The sequence below is a fragment of the Lepidochelys olivacea genome (assembly GCF_965140295.1).
Source record: "Lepidochelys olivacea isolate rLepOli2 genome assembly, chromosome: 21".
In the NCBI taxonomy this organism is placed as follows: domain Eukaryota; kingdom Metazoa; phylum Chordata; order Testudines; family Cheloniidae; genus Lepidochelys; species Lepidochelys olivacea.
Genome location: NC_140431.1, coordinates 512,136 through 531,332, shown reverse-complemented (window position 1 = coordinate 531,332; position 19,197 = coordinate 512,136). Strand labels below are relative to the sequence as shown.

At 41.9% G+C, this 19,197-nt stretch overlaps 1 protein-coding gene across 1 annotated transcript in view; it reads left to right on the top strand.

Moving 5' to 3' along the window:
- The window catches only part of SYCP1 (synaptonemal complex protein 1), a gene marked incomplete at its 5' end in the record, with an annotated part of 74,375 nt that overhangs the window by 7,602 nt on the left and 47,576 nt on the right, over positions 1–19,197 (top strand). The window contains 7 exons of the mRNA XM_084611183.1: positions 1,857–1,926; positions 9,528–9,601; positions 10,603–10,711; positions 12,620–12,714; positions 13,967–14,151; positions 15,132–15,199; positions 16,387–16,448. Of these exons, the coding sequence (XP_084467309.1) occupies positions 1,857–1,926; positions 9,528–9,601; positions 10,603–10,711; positions 12,620–12,714; positions 13,967–14,151; positions 15,132–15,199; positions 16,387–16,448 (663 nt within the window). The remainder of the gene's footprint in view (positions 1–1,856; positions 1,927–9,527; positions 9,602–10,602; positions 10,712–12,619; positions 12,715–13,966; positions 14,152–15,131; positions 15,200–16,386; positions 16,449–19,197) is intronic.

The following is a 19,197-nucleotide window of genomic DNA, read 5'->3' as shown; positions in this document are numbered from 1 at the left end:
GTGACAAGGGATTGTGACACACCCCTACCCCCAAAACCTGAGTTGTAGACCTGCCAAAACTGAGGACCGAAACCCCTGGATCCTCATAGCCCCAGTCTTTATACAGTCTCTTTGGAGTATTCCTATTTTTTGCCAAGCCCTTTGCTTTTTACAAGGGTGAGACCCACAGTTGTATAACTCCAAGGCTAGGCCTTTAGGCGCCAGCACTCTTGATTTTTCTCTGTGGCTCTACAGCAAGTCTGAACAAGTTCAGACTCCTTTTAGAAACTTCCACTATTAGGGAGCAATATAACCAGTATTTGCAGTGACAGAGTGTAGCCTTTTCAAAACAAGCCAGCATTTCTTAGTCAGTTGGAATACAGCATTTGAGGGTCCTTAGATCATCATGGAAAACTTAAGAGTCTATATTGGCAGAAAACAACTGCGCACTGTTCCATGTTATCCTTGAATCTATCCTAGTCTCACTCTCTCTGACCCTGTGTCTCTGCTCTGGGCAGCAGCTAGTCTTAAAAACCATTCCAGTTGCACCTTATAGACGCAGCATTCCTTATCTCCCAGACAGTTAAATGTTTATTTTCAGTCATTGGGTCTCCCATTGTCTCTCAAGGGTGACATCCACTTATGTCTTGCTTCTCTGTGCCCTGGGGAGAAGTTAACCTCTTTGTACCTAGTGGGTAACAATACAGAGTAAAACTGAGTCACATGGATTGTTCATAAAAATAAAACAAGAATTCCCACAGCATTCCCTGCCATTGTCACATGGGCAGCTGCTGGTGCTGAGTGCCCAAGTCTTTATGATAAGAATATAATGATAAGAGTTTGTTCTATTCAGTTGGTGGTGGTTTTTTTTAACATAAAGAACTTTATTTGAAAAATATATACATGTATTAATACAAAACATGCTTACAAACATAAGGTGCAATACAATTGTATCATGACATAAGAATTGAAAATATACACCAGTTTTAAGTATAGTACAGCATAGTAAGTAGAGTGAAAATTTAGTCTTAAGGCTGGTCTACACTACCGCACTATGCACTCCCCTGTCGTCATAATTACTCCACCTCAGCGAGAGGTAGAAGCTATGTTGGCAGAAGAGTGTCTCCCACCGACATAGTGCGGTGTAGATGCCACGTTAAGTCGATGTAATTTACGTCGCTCGGGGGGTTGCTTTTTCACATCCCTGAACAACTAAGTTACATCAACTTAAGTGGTATTGTAGACAAACCCTTAATATATTTTGTGGAGGAACAGATGAGTAAGTAGGGATAAGAGGGAGGTATTAAGTTCTTTTACACCATTTTTTGTCTGGACTTTTGGTATTTTAAACAAAATGTAAAACCATCAGTAGAGTCTTGCAAAGTACATTTGACCTTCAGTTTTTTTCTGAACTTCAGTGGGAATATAGTGAGAATTTTGAATATTTGTCAATGAGAAGGGAGAGGAATTTTTATCTGGGGTAGAGAATTTGATATTAAAATAGTTAAGTTAAATGTTTCTTTTTAACCTTTGACTTCTATTTATTATTTGTACTGTGATAGCACCTAGGCACCCCATGTTGTGCACCAGGGCTCCATTAAGTTAAGCACTGTACAAATAGCTAGCGAAAAGATGGTCCCTGCTCTAAAGAGCTTACCATCTAAGTATGGGATTACTTCAATTTCTAATTTTTTAAATAATTGTTCTAGTAACATTGATTTAAAATAATAGCTGTCTGTTTTAACAAAGTACTTTTTAATCTGGAAACGTTACCACTGGCTTATAATACTGCATATTTTTAAATGGTATGTACATTCCTTTTTCATTATAGGAAATCATTTGTTTTTGAACATTTATTGCTATGTTTTATTTTTTAGAGAATGATATTGGCTTTTGAGGAACTTCATGTGCAAGCAGAGAACTCCAGATTGGAAATGTGTTTTAAATGTAAGAATTCCACCTAATGTTTACAATACTCATAATATACAGAGTACATGTAACAATCTCTTTGATCTTTGGAGATCATAACATGCACTTTTGGCAGGAGTGATGGGATTTATTAGAACCAATGAATTATAGGCACACTGTTAAGAATGTCTATAGGACATGCTTATGTGGTAATAAGGGGAGCAGATGCTCTTATTACAGCATAACTTGGTTCTACAATATGGCAACAATTCCTGAGGAAGGTCAACTAGGTTCTAAAAAGGGGCATAAAAGAGATTCTCATCCATTCTTTGTACTCATTTGGCCTAATCTTACTCCCCTTAAAGTCCATGGCAAAACTGTTAATTTAGCCCTGGTCTACAGTAGGACTTTAGGTCGAATTTAGCAGCGTTAAATCGATGTAAACCTGCACCCGTCCACACAATGAAGCCCTTTATTTCGACTTAAAGGGCTCTTAAAATCGATTTCCTTACTCCACCCTTGACAAGTGGATTAGCGCTTAAATCGACCTTGCCGGCTCGAATTTGGGGTACTGTGGACACAATTCGACGGTATTGGCCTCCGGGAGCTATCCCAGAGTGCTCCATTGTGACCGCTCTGGACAGCACTCTCAACTCAGATGCACTGGCCAGGTAGACAGGAAAAGAACCGCGAACTTTTAAATCTCATTTCCTGTTTGGCCAGCGTGGCAAGCTGCAGGTGACCATGCAGAGCTCATCAGCAGAGGAGACCATGATGGAGTCCCAGAATCGCAAAAGAGCTCCAGCATGGACTGAACGGGAGGTACGGGATCTGATCGCTGTATGGGGAGAGGAATCCATGCTATCAGAACTCCGTTCCAGTTTTCGAAATGCCAAAACCTTTGTCAAAATCTCCCAGGGCAGGAAGGACAGAGGCCATAACAGGGACCCGAAGCAGTGCCGCGTGAAACTGAAGGAGCTGAGGCAAGCCTACCAGAAAACCAGAGAGGTGAACGGCTGCTCCGGGTCAGAGCCCCAAACATGCCGCTTCTATGATGAGCTGCATGCCATTTTAGGGGGTTCAGCCACCACTACCCCAGCCATGTTGTTTGACTCCTTCAATGGAGAGGGAGGCAATACGGAAGCAGGTTTTGGGGATGAAGAAGATAGCTCACAGCAAGCAAGTGGAGAAACCGGTTTTTCCGACAGCCAGGAACTGTTTCTCACCCTGGACAGGGAGCCAGTACCCCCCTGAACCCACCCAAGGCTGCCTCCTAAACCCAGCAGGCGGAGAAGGGACCTCTGGTGAGTGTACCTTTTAAAATACTATACATGGTTTAAAAGCAAGCATGTGAAAGGATTACTTTGCCCTGGCATTCGCGGTTCTCCTAGATGTACTCCTAAAGCCTTTGCAAAAGGTTTCTGGGGAGGGCAGCCTTATTGCGTCCTTCATGGTAGGACATTTTACCACTCCAGGCCAGTAACACGTACTCGGGAATCATTGTAGAACAAAGCATTGCAGTGTATGTTTGCTGGCATTCAAACAACATCTGTTCTTTATCTCTCTGTGTTATCCTCAGGAGAGTGAGATATCATTCATGGTCACCTGGTTGAAACAGGGTGCTTTTCTTCAGGGGACACTCAGAGGAGCCCGTTCCTGCTGGGCTGTTTGCCTGTGGCTAAACAGAAATGTTCCCCGCTGTTAGCTACAGGGAGGGGGGAAGGTTGAGGGGGTAGCCACGCGGTGGGGGGAGGCAAAATGCGACCTTGTAACGAAAGCACATGTGCTATGTATGTAATGTTAACAGCAAGGTTTACCCTGAAAGACTGTAGCCACTGTTTTATAAAGTGTCTTTTTAAATACCGCTGTCCCTTTTTTTTTTTTTTTTCTCCACCAGCTGCATGTGTTTCAATGATCACAGGATCTTCTCCTTCCCAGAGGCTAGTGAAGCTTAGAAAGAAAAAAAAAAAAACGCACTCGCGATGAAATGTTCTCCGAGCTCATGCTGTCCTCCCATGCTGACAGAGCACAGACGAATGCGTGGAGGCAAATAATGTCAGAGTGCAGGAAAGCACAAAATGACCGGGAGGAGAGGTGGCGGGCTGAAGAGAGGGCTGAAACTCAAATGTGGCGGCAGCGTGATGAGAGGAGGCAGGATTCAATGCTGAGGCTGCTGGAGGACCAAACCAGTATGCTCCAGTGTATGGTTGAGCTGCAGCAAAGGCAGCTGGAGCACAGACTGCCACTGCATCCCCTCTGTAATCAACCGCCCTCCTCCCCAAGTTCCATAGCCTCCACACCCAGACGCCCAAGAACGCGGTGGGGGGGCCTCCGGCCAACCAGCCACCCCACCACAGAGGATTGCCCAAAAAAAAGAACGCTGTCATTCAATAAATTTTCAAGTTGTAAACTTTTAAAGTGCTGTGCTTAAAGTGCTGTGTGGCATTTTCCTTCCCTCCTCCACCACCCCTCCTGGGCTACCTTGGTAGTCATCCCCCTATTTGTGTGATGAATGAATAAAGAATGCATGAATGTGAAGCAACAATGACTTTATTGCCTCTGGAAGTGGTGATTGAAGGGAGGAGGGGCGGGTGGTTAGCTTACAGGGAAGTAGAGTGAACCAAGGGGCGGGGGGTTTCATCAAGGAGAAACAAACAGAACTTTCACACTGTAGCCTGGCCAGTCATGAAACTGGTCTTCAAAGCTTCTCTGATGCGTACCGTGCCCTCCTGTGCTCTTCTAACCGCCCTGGTGTCTGGCTGCGCGTAACCAGCAGCCAGGCGATTTGCCTCAACCTCCCACCCTGCCATAAACGTCTCCCCCTTACTCTCACAGATATTGTGGAGCACACACCAAGTAGTAATAACAGTGGGAATATTGGTTTCGCTGCGGTCTAAGCGAGTCAGTAAACTGCGCCAGCGCGCCTTTAAACATCCAAATGCACATTCTACCACCATTCTGCACTTGCTCAGCCTGTAGTTGAACAGCTCCTGACTACTGTCCAGGCTGCCTGTGTACGGCTTCATGAGCCATGGCATTAAGGGGTAGGCTGGGTCCCCAAGGATACATATAGGCATTTCAACATCCCCAACAGTTATTTTCTGGTCTGGGAATAAAGTCCCTTCCTGCAGCTTTTGAAACAGACCAGAGTTCCTGAAGATTCGAGCATCATGTACCTTTCCCGGCCATCCCACGTTGATGTTGGTGAAACGTCCCTTGTGATCCACCAGAGCTTGCAGCACTATCGAAAAGTACCCCTTGCGGTTTATGTACTCGGCGGCTTGGTGCTCCGGTGCCAAGATAGGGATATGGGTTCCGTCTATGGCCCCACCACAGTTAGGGAATCCCATTGCAGCAAAGCCATCCACTATGACCTGCACATTTCCCAGGGTCACTACCCTTGATATCAGCAGATCTTTGATTGCGTGGGCTACTTGCATCACAGCAGCCCCCACAGTAGATTTGCCCACTCCAAATTGATTCCCGACTGACTGGTAGCTGTCTGGCGTTACAAGCTTCCACAGGGCTATCGCCACTCGCTTCTCAACTGTGAGGGCTGCTCTCATCTTGGTATTCATGCGCTTTAGGGCAGGGGAAAGCAAGTCATAAAGTTCCATGAAAGTGCCTTTACGCATGCGAAAGTTTTGCAGCCACTGGGAATCGTCCCAGACCCGCAACACTATGCGGCCCCACCAGTCTGTGCTTGTTTCCCGAGCCCAGAATCGGCGTTCCACAGCATGAACCTGCCCCATTAGCACCATGATGCATGCATTGGCAGGGCCCATGCTTTCAGAGAAATCTGTGTCCACGTCCTGATCACTCACGTGACCGCGCTGACGTCGCCTCCTCGCCCGGTATCGCTTTGCCAGGTTCCGGTGCTGCATATACTGCTGGATAATGCGTGTGGTGTTTAATGTGCTCCTAATTGCCAAAGTGAGCTGAGCGGCCTCCATGCTTGCCTTGGTATGGCGTCCGCACAGAAAAAAGGCACGGAACGATTGTCTGCCATTGCTCTGACGGAAGGAGGGGCGACTGACGACACGGCTTACAGGGTTGGCTTCAGGGAGCTAAAATCAACAAAGGGGGTGGCTTTACATCAAGGAGTATTTCAGGGAGGACTTCACGGAGGGTTCCAATAAGAAATGGTGCACCTAAGTTATTGTTCTTATTGGAACAAGGAGGTTAGCCTGGCCTCTGATTGATACATGGCTAGATTTACCTTGCTGCACCTTCTCTATGAGTGACTGCAGTGTGACCTAGAGGAATGAGTCCCCTAGACAGGGGAGGAGGCAAATGAGTACAAAACAAATCTGGTCTATTTCTTGTTTTGATCCACTCCACCTATCTTTTACATCTTTGGCTGGCAGCAGACGGTGCAGAAGGACTGCATGCCATCCACATCTCATGGCTGCTCGGCAGAAGATGGTACAGTATGACTGCTAGCCATCCTCATCTCTTGCCTGCCTGGCAGAAGATGGTACAGTACGACTGCTAGCAATCCATATCGCCTGCCTGCTCACCATAAGACGGTTCAATAGGTCTGACTGCAGGACTAAAGAGAATGACCTGGTCAAGTCACTCCAAATTTAGTCCCTTCGCCCATGTCTGCCCAGGCGCTCCCGGCCGACGTGGCCAGGAGCACCTCGGACACGACGAGGATGACTACCAGTCATACTGCACCGTCTGCTGCCAGAAGGCAATGGGTTGCTGCTAGTGTGTAGCAAAGCCGTACCACGTCTGCCAGCACCCAGGAGACATAGGGTGACGGTTACCTGAGCGGGCTCCATGCTTGCCGTGGTATGGCGTCTGCACAGGTAACTCAGGAAAAAAGGCGCGAAACGATTGTCTGCCCTTGCTTTCACGGAGGGAGGGAGGGAACGGGGGCCTGACGATATGTACCCAGAACCACCCGCAACAATGTTTTAGCCCCATCAGAGTGCTCCATTGTGACTGCTCTGGACAGCACTCTCAGATGCCCAATTGTTTGCCATTGCTCTGACGCAAGGAGAGGCGACTAAGGACACGGCTTACAGGGTTGGCTTCAGGGAGCTAAAATTAACAAAGGGGGTGTCTTTACATCAAGGAGTATTTCAGGCAGGACTTCACGGAGGGTTCCAATAAGAAATGGTGCACCTAAGTTATCGTTCTTATTGGAACAAGAAGGTTAGCCTGGCCTCTGATTGATACATGGCTAGATTTACCTCGTTGCACCTTCTCTGTGAGTGACTGCAGTGTGACCTAGAAGAATGAGTCCCCTAGACGGGGGAGGAGGCAAATGAGTACAAAACAAATCTGGTCTATTTCTTGTTTTGATCCACTCCACCTATCTTTTACATCTTTGGCTGGCAGCAGACGGTGCAGAAGGACTGCATGCCATCCACATCTCATGGCTGCTCGGCAGAAGATGGTACAGTATGACTGCTAGCAATCCGTATCGCCTGCCTGCTCACCATAAGACGGTTCAATAGGACTGACTGCAGGACTAAAGAGAATGACCTGGTCAAGTCACTCTAAATTAAGTCCCTGCGCCCATGTCTGTCCACGCGCTCCCAGCCGATGTGGCCAGGAGCACCTCGGACATGATGATGACGGCTACCAGTCGTACCGTACCATCTGCTGCCACAAGGCAACGGGTGGCTGCTACTGTGTAGCAAAGCCGTACCGCATCTGCCAGCACCCAGGAGACATAGGGTGACGGTTACCTGAGCGGGCTCCATGCTTGCCGTGGTATGGCGTCTGCATAGGTAACTCAGGAAAAAAGGCGCGAAACGATTGTCTGCTCTTGCTTTCACGGAGGGAGGGAGGGAACGGGGGCCTGACGATATGCACCCAGAACCACCCGTGACAATGTTTTAGCCCCATCAGGCATTGGGATCTCAACCCAGAATTCCAATGGTCAGCAGAGACTGCGGGAACTGTGGGATAGCTATCCACAGTGCAACGCTCCGGAAGTCGACTCTAGCCTCGGTACTGTGGAAGCACTCCGCCGAGTTAATGCACTTAATGCATTTAATGCTCAAATAAATTGGTTAGTCTCTAAGGTGCCACAAGTACTCCTTTTCTTAATGCACTTAGAGCATTTTCTGTGGGGACACACACACTCGAATATATAAAACCGATTTCTAAAAAACCAACTTCTATAAATTCAACCTTATTCCGTAGTGTAGACATACCCTTAGTGGGAGTAGGTTTGGAACCTGTATATCTGTAATACTCTAAAACAGTGGTTCTCAACCTATTTACCATTGTGGGCCGCATCCAGTAGTACCTCTGTGGCTCTGAGGATGTCGCGTGGACCATAGCTCTGTGCTGATTGGGCTGCAAGCAGGCCGCAGGTTGAGAAACACTGCTCTAAAAGCTTGAAAATAACATTTATTCACCTGAGAGATAGGGTACGTGAGGTAATAGCTTTTATTCTGTTGGTGAGAGAGACAAGCTTTCAAGCTGCACAGAGCTCCTCTTCATGTCTGAGTAGAGTACTCAGAGTCACAGGTTCATCTAATTACAAGCTGTGACAGATTGTTTAGCATAAGAAGTTAACATACATCTCAAGGGACCATTGAAGTTGAAGTGCCTGTTAACACCAACCCAGTTATTGGGTGGGTAAGTACTTTATAGATTGTTGTGATAAGCCATAAATCCAGTGTCTCTGTTCAGTCCATGATTTTTAGAATCTAGCAAAATTCTGAATTTAAGCTCTTAGGTTCGTTCTTTGAAGGTGTTAGGCATGTTTCCAATGAGGCTAAGGACTTAAAGGCCAGATATAAAGTAATCGCTTTGTGAAAAGTGTTCACACACAAGTGATAGGCAAACACCTGTCTGGGATGGTCTAGATAATACTTAGTCCTGCTATGAGTGCAGGGTACTGGACTAGATGACCTCTTGAGGTCCCTTCCAGTCCTATGATTCTATGATACTGTGTTTTTTGTCTTTTATCATTTTTCTGTGAGAGTTCATTTGAGAGTATAGTGATTGTCTTGTTTCACCCACTTAGTTGTTATTGGGGTATATAGTGCATTGTCCAAACCTGAAGAGTTCTGTGTAGCTCTAAAAATCTTCTCTCTCTCTCACCAACAGAAGTTGCTCCAATAAAAGATATTGCCTCACCCACCTTGTCTCTCTAATATCCTGGGACCAACATGGATACAACAACACTGCATACATTTATTTTCCAGTCAGCTTTGTTCTTGTTTTGCCTCTGTTTTAGGGTTTTGTATTAGTACCTATCACCATAGGAATTTTGCAGACACTGTTTTTCTTCTTATGGAGCCCAGCCCACAGTGGCACTGCTTGTTTTCTGTAGTTGCCTTCTTGATATATGATGAAGCTGCACTGGTTTATACCAGCAAAAACATTGGGCTCATTATTTGCTTATTTACACTCAAGTGATCAGCCTGGCATCATTTCTATACATGAAATTCTCATTGACTTCCCATTTTACATAATATTGGAATAAATATGTGAAGAGACATTGCAAAAAATATTTTCTCTGAATAGTTCATAGCTTCAAACATACCTCAGCAGTAAATCTATAATGACAAAGCTATATAAATATACATATATTCTAAAATGACAGTTATATTTGATTTCTTGAAGTATGTTTAGTTTAAGTACTAAGTATTTACATTTTATTTCTGAAGTAAAAGAAGCAGCAGAAAAAGTAGAACAGCTTGAAAAAGAATACAAAATGGAAACAGATGTCAAGGAAAAGCAGGTTTGTTTAATGTAAAGTCCATTTTGTACATTTTTATTTGGAAATATAATTTGCATTATATGGAGCAAAAATATCAACTGATTTTATTGTTGTTGACTAATTTAGTTGGAGTGCAGAAAAAAACAGAATAGTTCTTAAAAAGGTGCTTTGTTGTCTGTAAAAGATTTTGTACTTTTGAAGGATGAAAATTATTATTATAAGTGATATTTAAATTGAGTGCTTCTTGCTTTATGTTGTTTGAATTAAAATGTTAATGGGAGTTATATGCCATTATTTTTTTCCCCACAAAGCACCATAAAAGAAATACAGAGTTCTGACAGTCTTTGTATTTGAGCAAGGTTCATTCCACATCTGCTGGTGAAGAAGAGATGGGGGAAAGAGAATGATGTAGAAGCTGGGAGGAAGGATCAGGAAACAGATCAGACCAGCGACTGACTGGAGGAATACTGAGACTAGGAGAGGGAATAGGGTATTGTCATGGTATTAAGGGAGCCAAGAAAGGTGGGCAAGTTGTGGAACCGTGTGGTGGTGGTATTAGGAGTATAATCAATAGTGTGGAAAGAAGGTTTTATTTCTTTAATTTTTTTAATTTGAGAAGGGTCAGAAGATGGACCTGTTGGTTCATGGGGAGAATGAATCTGAGGAGGTGGCAATCAGTCTGACCAGGCACTGGTGTAAGTGTAGGAAATGACATCAAGAGACTACTTGAGTCTGAATGGATACTCCATTCTCCCTAAATATAAGTTTCTACACCTCCATCCTGTTGGAACTTACAGTCTAGTTTTGATGGCAGATCTGCTGTCTCCAGACTGCAGTGCCTTTTTTTATGGACATTTGGTTAATGCCGCCGTACTTTTTTCTTGAGCTGTATTCATTTTTCTGCAGTTATTCAATGAAATCCTAATCCTGCATATAATGTACAAATGTGAAAACAATATGAAGTTAGTAGTCTTTTCTAGACCTTGTTATTTATATATTGTAATTGCTCTTCACTTCATTAGCTATCGGTTCTGACTGTACAAAGTGGTGAAAAAGACAATAAAATGAGAGACCTCACAATTCAGTTGCAGGAGTCAAGGGATAAGATTATTGATTTAGAAGAAGCAACAAGTAAGAATTTTAATTGCTATAATCCAAATAGCATTATTTGTAATAGTGCAAGAGACAGAAAAGCTAGAGATTGATCATGGTGGTGTTATTCTTTTGCTGAGCACTGGTGGAATTTGGGGACTTGCAGATCACTTTCCTGTTTTGAAGCAGAAATTGGGTGAAATGGAATTGGGTATTTTGTTAGTGTGATTTGTTTATAAAATATACACAAGTGCAGTTAGGGGTTGAATGGAGTTGGTAACAAACTTCGGATAAGCAGATACCTTTTGTAGAAACCTCAGGTAAGGTGCCCCTGTCGCAGTCCTAAGAAGCAGTTGTCTTGCTCTCCAGGGAGGGTCTCAAATTGCTAACAAACCCAGCTTCTTTTAAACAATTCCTGTGTCCTTTTTTTCCACACCTGTGAAACCCTTAGTCCAAGGCTACTCACTGAGACCACATGGCCTGGAAAAGTGAGCCTTGGCATTGTTCACCTGCTTCTCAGTACAAAGGAGTCTCAAAGCTGTAACTGCCAGACAGACCAGTGCTTTAATCCACACAATCTCTTTAACCAGTATCTGGGTGCTTATAGATCAGTGACACCCTAATGGACAAACCGTTAGCACCTTATGCCATAACAGTATGTTCAAACTTTTATTTCTAGGGTCTGGTCTACAATTATTTATTATTATTATTATTGTATTGCCTAAGAGCCCCAGTCATGGACCAGGACCCTATTGTGCTAAGTGCTGTACAAACAAAAGAAAAGATAGTCTCTGCTCCCAAAAGTTCATAATCTAAGTATAAAATGAGACAACAGATGGATACAGACAGATTGATGAGAGAGAGAGAGAGAAAACAAGAACATTCAGACACAATGTTGGTCAGCATGGTAGACTGTTTTTGTCTCGATACGCCAGCAGTTTTTGTAGCGGTATAATGGACACGCAATTTTTGTACCAATGTAAGCATTTGTTTTGGGGGTGTGATTTTTTTTTTTAATGCTGCTGTGGACACTGTTATACCAATATAGCTTATTCCCTTGTAGGAATAAGTTATACTGGTATAACTATGTCCACACTGTGGGAGGAGTTCCATTTTAACTATCTCAATATAGCTAAAAGCGTACAATTTTTGTGTGTAGACCACCCTAGGTTACTGGTTATTGAAAGTTGTTAGTTTCCAGCAGTTGTTCAGCAGCCAATGAAATAAATGGTGTTTTCACTCTTTTCTCTATTGGACATGTTTCCACATCTCCAAAAAATACCTTTACAGATGGCATTAGAGTTGACATCCTTGTAGGCAGGCAAAAGGCAGAGGATTGAATGGAGTTGGACATTGAACTGCTTTTAGAAGGGGCCTTCCATTTCATGGTTGAGACATGTCAATGAGTGTTTTGAGTGAAACTTGCAAAGGGCAAAGAAAGGACTTAGTCTTCTTAACTGTTAATCAGCCACTTTTAATTAAATTAAATACTTCTTAAAAATAGTGGTATGTTTTCAGTGATTTTGACACATAAAATTATATCATTTTATCAGTAATTAAGTTATTTCTGTTTCCTTTGCTTTGTAAAATTGTGGAGAGAGTCCTAATTCATTGAGTAGATGAGGAATAATTATTTATTTTGGAAGGCTGTAAGTTTTTTATATTTTTTTTATATATACCATGTTGTGCCTAGGATGGGTACATTTAATTAAACTTTATAAATAATATCTATTTATTAAGTACTCCGTGTATTTTCTATTTACATAATGAAAAGTGATATGTATGCAGTGCTCTCTCATGTCTCTCTCTTAAACTATTGAGAGAGATAAATTATTTAAGTGGCATATATTGTACAAATTATTGTAGAGTACCGTCAAATTTGTTTGGTACATGACATAATGTTTAGAAACATTAGTGTATATCTTATCTGTAACAATTGTCATTTAGAACAACAAAAAGAAATGTTAAAAGAATCACAGAGCAAACAGGAACATTTGATGGGAGAACTGGAAGAAGCTAAAGTTTTGCTGCAAAAAACAGAGGTATGACTTGCTCTAACTTTTTTTTCAAATCAAAATGTAATATAAATAAGGTAGATGTGTAATTTGTAGAAACAACTGTCAGTACTTTTCATCTGAACCATGAATTGTAATTGCTTGCTACTATACATCGTGACGAGTTGGATCCCCCTTCTGGGATGTCGCCTAACGTACGGGGATTTCACTGAGCCTCTCCTTCTTCGCCAGCCTGGCTTCCCACTCCCTGTTTTGCTGAATTAGCTCCCCGGCCTCTTGCAGCACACACATACAGGTCGCGCCACACCCAGCTACAGCCAAACTGAAGTCAGCTCTGTGTGAGAGGACTCCCCCAGCACTCACGTCCACACCCCTTTTGGGAGATAAACCCAAAATAATACTGTCTTGCACTGTTTAGAAAAATCTGCACAGCGCAAGCTCATAAAAATCCGCCCTCTTCCTCAATGTGAAGAGAGATGTGCACAACTTCTTCCCCCCTGCTTAGAAATTACATAAACTGGGTTTAATAATAAACAAAATAAGTTTATTAAGTACAAAAGGTAGATTTTTAAGTAGTTAAAGGAATAGCAAATGGAACAAAGCAGATTACCTTAGCAAACTGAGCTTAACACACTAGATAGGTAGGATACAAATTAGCAAATTCTCACCCTGAGTGAAAAACAGGCTGGCAGATTCTTAAGGCACAAGTTGCCTTGGTTTTCGCAGGTTTTCTTACACAAGCTAAAAATCCTTACAGCCTGGGACCAGCACTTTCCACAGTTCAGTCTTTGTTCCTCAGGTGTTTTCAGGTGTGTTGTTGTAGGGAGAGTGAGGTCACTCATGTTGTCATTGTCCCTCTTTTATCTCCCCCCCCCCACTTGCTGGAAAGCTTTTTTGTTGTGACCTGGGTCAAACAGTTCCCATTGTGTAGAGCTATCTCTGAGAGGTTTCTGCTGCACACAGTTCCTGAGGTAACCTTTATGATTGTGTGCATTGTCTTCAGTAAGCCACTAACATTATTTGGCCTCATCCAATGTAGCACATTTGAAATACAGAGACATGGTCAATATTCCCAGCTTCAGATACAAAAATAATACATGCATACAAATTGGATAAACACATTCAATAAATCATAACCTTCCCGGTGACACCTTACATGAGCCATCTTGTATAAAGTACATTTCAGATATGTCATATCCATATTTCCATGAAGAATATGGCGGGTAATGTCTTACACATATTTACAACAAATTTTATTTTTTTACACTTTTCTATTTAGACTGCTCAGAAGAGTTTAGAAAACGAATTACGGACTGCAATGAAAACCTTAATTGAAGTCACTGTAGAAAAAGAAGCACAAATGGAAGAACTTAAAGAAACTAGGGCTTTGCATGCATCAGTGGCTGAAGAATTTGAAATTGCTGTTTCTAATTTGAAAGAGTTGCTGAAAAGAGAACAAAATAGGTTAAAAAAGTTTTTATATTTAGAGTGAAAGGATGATCTTGCGATTTAAGGCACTAAACAGTGTTCAGTTCCCAGATCTTTCTGTGTGACCTTGAGTAAACTACCTAATCTCTGTGCCTCAGTTTTCTACCTGTAAAGTATCATCCTTACTTTCCCACATCCTTTGGGTTTTTTTTTCTGAACTGTGAGCTTTTTAGGACCGTTTTTTTCCCCCTCTTACTGTGTGTGTGTTGTGTTTAGCACAGTGTGGCCCTAATCTCAGTTGGGACCTGTAGGCAGTACTGTAATAGAAGTGTTCAATAATAATAAATGTAGTGATATGGACATTCAGTGGGTATATAATAGTATTACTGTTTAGTGCTACTTAATGTTCTTTCATTTCATTTGTCATTAAAATGTTTGGGGTTTTTTGCAAGAAGTAATTGATGGTAATCAAAATTAATCTCAGCAAAACTAGAAATTGATCTATAAAGTGGGTATTTTATTCAGTTCTTGTAATGGAGTTTTTCAGGAGATAGACTGCATTGCACTGTAATGTCATGTCACTAGTAGAAGTTATGAGAAATTCAGGGGATATGAAGCTAAAACTGGCTCTCACATAAATTGGTGTAAATCTGGAGTAACTGCACTGACTTTTCTATGATTACTCCAGATTCATAGTGGTCTAAGGGTAAAATCTGGACATGATGTTTTTGAAAAAATGTAACATTTACTTTAAAAAAAATCTACATTTTGGGAATGTATCTTTTTATCAATTTATTTTTAACTAATTTTATTATGCCTGCTATTCAAGCAACATGTTGATAGAATGTTTGGTACTTAAATTTCTCATAGCTTACTTTCCTATATGTGTAATATATTTACCTACCTGCTTGTTAGCAGGCAGATAGACATATTGTATTTCCAACAGAAATATGACTTACTTTTCTAGTTTAAATCCTACACGGAAAAATATTGTTTTTTATTATGCTTTTAAATAGGTTGAAGAAACTTGAAGAAGAGTCAGAAATACTTGCCTCAAAGCTCCAAAATAAATCTGTTGAACTGGGTAAGATTTGCTGAAAAAGGAATGAATTTTTTTGCAAGAGCTGGTTACAGGTAAAAATATCAGTATTAGTTCTTTGAGAAGGTTGGTATTATCTGTATAATACCCACTCCAGTGTCTTGTATTTTGATTCATAGTGTAGTGTGTATATGATCAATGTGGAGAGATCCTCTGGACGTGTAATGTTGATGAGTGCCTGTCTTTTTTTAGACTGCTCTAAATTATACTGAGGATCAGTTCCAGGATTGAGGAAGTAGAAAGATGACAACATAAACTGCCTTTTCTCCCTTTTCCCAGATCCCTTGTGAAGCAGAGTTTGAACTGATCCGGAATGCTGGCCCTAAGATGTTCACTACTTTCATAGTCTTATAAATAATATATATAATTTTTTTTCATAATTGCCTTATGCAAAAATATTTCAGCCAAAAGGTATTTTGTGAACTGTTTGTCTTGAATATTAGCAATCATTATTTGTGGTATGTGATTGGTGTCTAAAAAACAGTACTATGGAATTTACTTCCTGATTGAATAGCTGCAACTTTTATTAAACAGGAGGAGGGAAATCAGTGAGATTTCAGGATAGCCATGTAAATACTTGCGGTCCAAATGTTTGTGCAAGCAGACATTTGCATATGTATTCTAAAACTAGCTTTCTCTGTACATTCTTGCAAACAACAATTCACTTATAGATGTGTTTGTGGAAAACCTAAGAAGGGTTGTGAATACCATTGAAGTGAATGATTTAATTTTTATTGCAATATATGTTCACGAATCCTTCTTTGAAATATTTGTCCAGCTCAGCTTTCAATTAGGTCATGTTACCAATATATAATTTAGAGCAGAATATAGCTTTGAGTCAAGATTTCTGGATTTGGGCCAATGTCTTTTTTAACTCCATAGAAAAATATGTTCAGTGGTAAAATATAAATTAATTTTCATTCATGACTTGAAACTAAAAATAAAAAGGCAATATGTTTGGCCCTGATTCAGCAAGATACTTCAGTATATTTTGTAATTTTGAGCACATGCAGTGCCAATGAAGTCAATAAAGCTACTAATTAGTACAAAATTAAGTACTTTATTGAATTAGGGCCTAAAAGGCTTTTGAGGGAGCAAACAATGTTGATAATATATTAATATAGAGAATTGTATCCATTTTGTATTATATCTTTACATTGTATTTGCTGTAGAAGAGATGTCCAAACTAAAAAGTGACAAAGAAATACAACTTGAAGATCTGACAGAAGCCTTGGTAAATATAAATTGTCCTAGATGTTAATAGTCTAAAGACATTTATTTTTCATTTGGGGTCCAGCGTCCCTTCTAGAGGCTTCCTGGGGACCCATATCAACCATCTCCAATCTATTCAAAAGCTGCCACTAAACTTAACTTTCTAACCGATCATTTAGTCCAGTGGTTCTTAAACTAGGGGTGCCGCTTGTTCAGGGAAAGCCCCTGGCGAGCCGGGCCAGTTTGTTTACCTGCCGCGTCCGCAAGTTTGGCCGATCACGGCTCCCACTGGCCGCGGTTCGCCGCTCCAGGCCAATGGGGGCTGCAGGAAGGGCGGCCAGCACATCCCTTGGCCCGCGCCATTTCCCGCAGCCCCCATTGGCCTGGAGCGGCGAACCGCAGCCAGTGGGAGCCGTGATCGGCCAAACCTGCGGACGCGGCAGGTAAACAAACCGGCCCGGCCCGCCAGGGGCTTTCCCTGAACAAGCGGCACCCCTAGTTTGAGAACCACTGATTTAGACTATTTCACTCATCTCTTTTGAAGTCTCTGAATACTACTTCTGGTTCTCCTTTGCCTGGGCCTTCCTCGACTCCACCACAGCCTACGTCTTGGACTTCATCTCTTATGTTTGTTTCCTGTGTATGGCTATGAAATGAGCCTTGATGCCTTATTCATTTTCTTCTGCACTTCCATCCTTTCGCATGCCATCTCCTATGGATGGGATGACCTTGCCTTGGTATGCCAAGCATTCACCCTGTCTTCATTCAGATACCTTTCTAAATACTAATTTCTTCCATGATGTCTGCAAACTCCTACCCCTGTTGAACTCCTCTGACATTACATTTGAGGCTGAAGTGTGAAATGAGTTCCAATAATAATTAAAAAAATATTTTTAATGCCACCTTCTGGGATTCCCAGTGTGGTCTGTTTTTTCTGTAACTTTTAGTTTGTAAAACTAGAATGTAAGCTCTTTTAGAGCGACTGTCTATTTTGGTGTTCAGTATGGATTGTTAAACTTCTAACTTCACACAAAGTGCTATAGATTTTTGAGAATGTTATGTTTAACAAAGAGCATGTCTACATTTTGAGCTGGAAAGTATAAATTTCAACTCGAGGTATACTCATGCTTTTTCTAATCAAGCTAATGTGATACAAATAGAGTGTAGCTGCAGTGGCATGAGCAGCAGGTGGCGCTAGCCACTCCAACTACTTACCTTTCCAAGAGGCCAGCTATATATTCAAGGCAACTAGCTGCTTGCACTGTCATGGCTGCCTTCTATTTTTAGCATGTTAGCATGATCATAGCTAAAGTGTATATGTCTCCTCAAGCTGGAATTTACACCTTCCAGCTTGAAGCATAGACAGTCTTTCATCAAAGTGCTCACACTAGGGTATCCTGTATACTTTTCCCATTTTTACAGACATGTTGTGGGGTTGCGGGAAGTGGCGTGAGCCTTTTGTGGGTGTTTACAGACACTTTTGAATTTCCCATTGGAAATACTTCAATGGAATTGCATTTTCTCCCTACGAGGCATTATTTTTTCCTGTATGTCAGGCATAACAAGGAATTGCAGTTCTATCAATCTTTTCCCCAGTGAATCATCATGGACGGGAATGACACATACCTTCAGGAATTAGTGCTGACCCTCTAACAGAGTGTGTCTGTTCGGCAGCACCCCTTGCCTGCCCGGGGTAGCTCTGTAGTACTTTGCCTCCGTTTCCCTCTTCTTCAGAGCCTCTTTAAACTCTACATACGCAAGTTGGTGCTGGAGATGTGGCTTGGCCCTCTGATCAAGTCACAAACAACACCTTCTGGGGTAGCACAAGTCCTACTAAAAGTCCATACAAACAAAAATGTTGTTTTCTGCCCTTCATGGGTTTCTCTTCAGCGTATTTTCTGAACACTCTTCTCTGCTGCTTTCTGGGCTACTTTTGCGTCTCTCTGGTACAGAGCACTGTTCCCCAGGTTGGTTCCCCTGGAGTACCTGGCCTCTTGCCTTGCCAGCCAGCCCTCAGCTCTTTTCTAAGGCCCATGTGTCCATTAAGTGTCAGCCAATTCTCTTATTATCATCCCCTCAGGCTGGGAAGGAGCTAATTAATTAGGGCATTGGTGGAGCTGGCCCCATCCCTTCTTACAAGGGGCCAGTCACCCTGTGACACTGCCAATATGAATTCCTTAAATCCAGTAGAGTCTTATACTGGTGCCTATGACTGTATTATCTGAGTACTCTTCACTTTTATTAGATTGGCATAGTATGGTTCATAGTGGATTTCATGGTCCCCTTTGCGTTCCGTCATCTGTGGGGTTTACCCAGGCATGGGATAGGAGGCACTTCTAGCATTGACATTGAGTGGGGCAGGATGGGGGAGAGGGAGTAGTATGTATTCTTTGTTGTATAAAAATATGACTGAAAATAACCCATATTTAATAAATCTTCTCAGCTTACTGTAAGATACATGTTAAAACATTTTCCTTTACTGTTTAGGAGAGGTCAGTAAAACTTCAAAAAGATTTGGAGCAGCAGTTAGTGTGTGAACAATCAGAAAAAACGATATTAATAAAAGAGAGAGAAATTAGGGACTCTGACCACTTAGAGTTTAAGGTTAGACCATGTGGTTTTTCTTGTTAATTGTACTTAAAATTTCATTTTATTTGTTACCTCTTGAACTAGCTATTTCAAAAGTTATAGATTTTTTTGTTTATAGATTTCCCCCACCACCACCCAAGGGAAGATGCTTTTCTTTGAGAATCGCCAGTACATAAGATTCC